The sequence below is a fragment of the Argentina anserina genome, chromosome 6, assembly GCF_933775445.1.
Source record: "Argentina anserina chromosome 6, drPotAnse1.1, whole genome shotgun sequence".
NCBI lineage: Eukaryota > Viridiplantae > Streptophyta > Magnoliopsida > Rosales > Rosaceae > Argentina > Argentina anserina.
Window position 1 is genome coordinate 28,764,382 of NC_065877.1, and position 4,202 is coordinate 28,768,583.

The following is a 4,202-nucleotide window of genomic DNA, read 5'->3' on the forward strand; positions in this document are numbered from 1 at the left end:
TAACAGTAACATATTTTTCGACTATATATATGCCGCGCTTACATTATTTTCTTGAGAGATACATTTTTTGCTCTTACCATAATAAGAACTAACTAGGATTGTTACAGATAAGTAACATAGTGTTTATTTATGCTTAGGCAGCTTAGGCATTGTTACACAAAACAAATGCTCACAATCCCTAGAGCACTATTAGTTAAAATTGATGGGATAGACAGCACTTTTGTCTGGGTAAAAGAGGCCGAAATTCTTCTCAGTGGGGTCTCCATTTTTAAGATTCTCATTGAACATGGCGAACAAGTAGGTTTCTATCGGACCTCCAGGCCTCCTTGGTGTTCCGCCCTTAACATGCTTAATCACATTTTGGTTGTAAATTCTCGCATTATCCTTATTTGTCACTGAACCATCATTACCGGCGGAGGGCCAACCAGTCTCCGATACAACAATTCTCACAGAACCACCACCGGCCTTCTCTAAAGCAGCGTAATGTGCATCAAGTTCTGCATCAAACAGGTTTTGATAGCTATATTGTCCATCTGGAACCAAAACCGACGGATATTGAAAAAGAGCATATTGAAGGTTAACGCTTTGTCGGTTTTGAATGTAAGTGAAGTAGGGGTAGACATTTAGAAGCAATGGAGAATTATGTCGCACTAGGAAGCCGATGATCGGATCAAGAAATGCTCGGTAGTCCTGCTTGAATGATCCTTTTGATGGAGGGTACGATTCTTGGAGGATTACAGGATGAACGGCCGTAGACACTTTGATTCTGTCTCCAAAACCAGCTTTGGAAATTGCATTTTGAATCTTTTCCATGGCAGGGCCAACATATTGTGCTATTGGACCTGATTCTATTTCATTCCCAACAGCAATATATTTGAAGTTGACATTTCCATAAGTTACCACATTTCTTTGAACCCAGTCATCAGCACTGGCTTGATTAGAAGCAATATCCTGGAGGCGTTCGTTTTCGACGCCAATTATGAGCTCGATTTTGGAGCCTCTAAGAGCTTCAAGAGCGTCACGGTTAGGACCATAGAGCCTCATTCTTTTGATGTTTTGTTGGTTGTACATCGATATTACTTCTCGTGGGTGTGGTAAGTTGTCTGCCACAGTTCCATAACAAACACCAATTTGGGCACCTGCGTATCATATAGAGATGCATTTTAGCTTCGATTCAAAAACAAAATATACATAGGGTAAGGGCGCGTACAACTTATTATAATCAACATGAACATAATATAATTAACAGTGTGACCTGTTGTGGTAATAGTAGCCATGAGAATACCGAACAGTAGTAACTTGGAAACTATAGAAGGGACATTGGCAACTATATGGGACTTCGCCATCTTGTGCATTCAGTAGGATATGCAGCTTCGCAAATTGCACGTTCAGCAACTATTAAGGTGCCAAATTTATAAGGTGGATGATTCCTATAAGCATTAATTCATTAATTTCCACGACCAAGACATCGCGCTACTTTGGATTAATTTTCACAAGTAGTGCCACAATAAATACAAAGTGTACGTCGGGCTGTCGAGGTAGCTAGCTAGAGACATATTGCTAGTTGCCCTAACGTATCGAAGAGGTTAGTATTGACCACGTCTTGTTCTTCCCCATGGAGTTGAGCCAGCCAGCCAGCCCCATTGATCTGACTTTTTATGGAAAATCCAGTGAACCGTAGTTTGAATTTTCATTCGTCCAAATATGTATAGATCTACACTATACCAGCTTGGCGATTCATATGTGTAATATGTGTGTATCAAATAAGGTAATGAGGAGACTATACGTACTATATATGTATCACTTTACAGTGTTTACTGTAAATAACTCGCGTGTAAACATGTACAGTAGTAACAGTACTTTCATTATATAATTGTCTTGGATTTAATAATTGAATTCAATTTCTTTTTTTGGAGGAGAGGCAATCTCCTCATTTCAAAACCTCAAAAAAGTTGAACATGACCGGTCTAGATTTGCTGACAGAAAATTCAAACCTTTGCAGCTCTTGCTAAGAATTGCATTAAGTTGGAGAGTTGGAGGTAGGTTCATGTTGCATCTATCTAGTTGTAGAGGGGCCACTAGCCCACTACACCCACGTATTGGTGCATTTTTGGGGCACAAGTTCTTGTGATCCCTTAATCTATACGGTTGTTATTGAAAAATTCTAATATACATTAATGTATGTTATATATTCTATATCTGACGGTCGATATTATTTTGTGAGTAGGGTCAGAAAAATAATATCCGTTGTTAATCTTTGGATGTATATAGTATACATTGATGTATAATGGATTAACCCATTGTTATCTGATAATATTAAAAGATATATACTTAAATTAGAAAGTTCGGTGCTTGGATACCCTTCATTGGAGTTGATTGTGGTGTTCAGAAATTTGAGAGAAAGGCTGCTGCAAGTAATGCAAGAGAACATTGTTCGCAGATTCATGAAGTTTCTTCATTGTTGATAGTTTGGGTTTGTGCTCTTCTGTTTTGTACCGGGGTTACTTGTCAGGGTAAATTTCTCTTATATTACTTGATGTATGTTACTTAGACAATTTGGTACTTGAAGTTCTCAAATATAGTCATTTTTGTACTTATGTCAATTTTAATCATATTTTCAAGGTTATTTCCGTCATCCTAGTTCTACTTTATTTCATTTTTTTCATCTTAGTTCTAAATTGCTTTTAAATTATCACTAAAAGTTTGATAACTCCTCTACTTAATATTTTTGATGATTTACGTATATAAATTTTCGTTATGTAGCTATCAATTTAAATTTCTTTTAGTTCTAAGTAATTAAACGAATATTTTTCTAAAATTGCATAAAAACAATTTACTTCTTTTGCATAAAATAATTAGGATGCAATAAGTATATTAAGAAATTTTTATATTCGATATATGCAAAGCGGAGTAGATATATCAAATTAATTATCTCCAAAAAGAGAGGCAATTATAGGAAAAAATAAAATAAAAAATTGGATTTAATGAGTTCAGGGATATAATGACGAATATAACCTTGAAAATATAATCAAAATTGATAGATGTACCAAAATGATTTACAAATGAGAATTTCAAATACTAAATTGTCTGTTTTCATACATCATGTATCAAATTGTCCAAGTAGCCACACATACCGTAAGAGGAATTAACCATATTTATCACTTGCATAGTTTGATCGATCCGTTTAATTAACAATATTATCATTTTATCTGTGTGTTGGAGCTTTACAGAGACATAGAGATGATGTAGTGCTACGGAGCAATGTAGTTTGTTGGGTTCCCCGTTCCCATGCTAAAAACTGTTTATTTGACCTGAATAATTTTTTACTTCACAAATTAGCTAGGGTTCAAATTTTTCTGGTGCTTTTGCCAGTTCTTATCAAAATATTTTTTCTTAAAAAGATGCTTTATTCTGGTTTAAAATGATCAGCATGAGTTGAGGTCTCCTACCCAATTAACTCAAGCTGCCTCCAGTCCAATATAATTAAGTCATCAATATAAATAGGGAACTAGATATATAGAATCATATAAGCACACCAGAAGAAAAAGCTCGTCTTCGAGCCATATAATATATGGATCTAGATAAAAGGATAGTCATGATCAATTCGAGATCTAACTCGTGGGTCGTGACACATATTGTTCATTTGGATAAGATTTTCACGATCACACAAACATGCATAGTCAAGTTGGTTCTTCCAGATACGAGCTGCTTAATTACGAGTGTTAATGGTCCAAAATATATAGAAACCAGAGTTGTTCAACAGTTTAGGCTCGGTTGATTTTCAAGCTTATTGCCTCTGTTTCTTTCACAAAACGTTACAAGCCAAACTCAGACCTGTATCAAATCAGCTAGCATGCAGCCCCAATAGTATAGTCTGAACTCTGAACTGAAGATATACATGGTGGAATCGAAGCAGCCAAGCAGGTAGATATAAACTAGTCTGTAGATCAGAAGAAAAGATTATAACTTGAAGCAGCTAGGTGTACATTGTAGCGTCTAAGACTCTAAATCATGCATAACGATCAGTGATCGATTATCTGCATTTTGAAATGATCGTATATGACATATATTACTTTATCTATGTTTCCATTCGCAGCCGTACGTGCATAATGGAGGAAGAGACGAGTGCGTACTGCGTATAAAGACTGATTAAATGATCATCTAAGAACGCACGAAGAGACGAACCTTGATTTGTTATGATT

General features: G+C 35.8%; 1 protein-coding gene across 1 annotated transcript; it reads right to left on the bottom strand.

The window, feature by feature from the left end:
• On the bottom strand, positions 1-1,409 carry LOC126801223 (glucan endo-1,3-beta-glucosidase, basic isoform-like). Its single transcript, XM_050528704.1, has 2 exons — positions 1,256-1,409; positions 1-1,139 (listed from the first exon to the last, which is right to left on the bottom strand). The coding sequence occupies exons 1-2, from the start codon at positions 1,353-1,355 to the stop codon at positions 190-192; spliced, it is 1,050 nt and encodes a 349-aa protein (XP_050384661.1). The 5' UTR covers positions 1,356-1,409; the 3' UTR covers positions 1-189.
• Between the last annotated feature and the right edge of the window lie 2,793 nt (positions 1,410-4,202).

Excerpts from the sequence above, each read along its gene's own strand:
- LOC126801223 (XM_050528704.1), bottom strand. The coding sequence starts at position 1,355 with ATGCACAAGATGGCGAAGTCCCATATAGTTGCCAATGTCCCTTCTATA. Across the intron at positions 1,140-1,255 it reads GGCTACTATTACCACAACAG|GTGCCCAAATTGGTGTTTGT; the intron begins GTCACACTGTTA and ends TATGATACGCAG.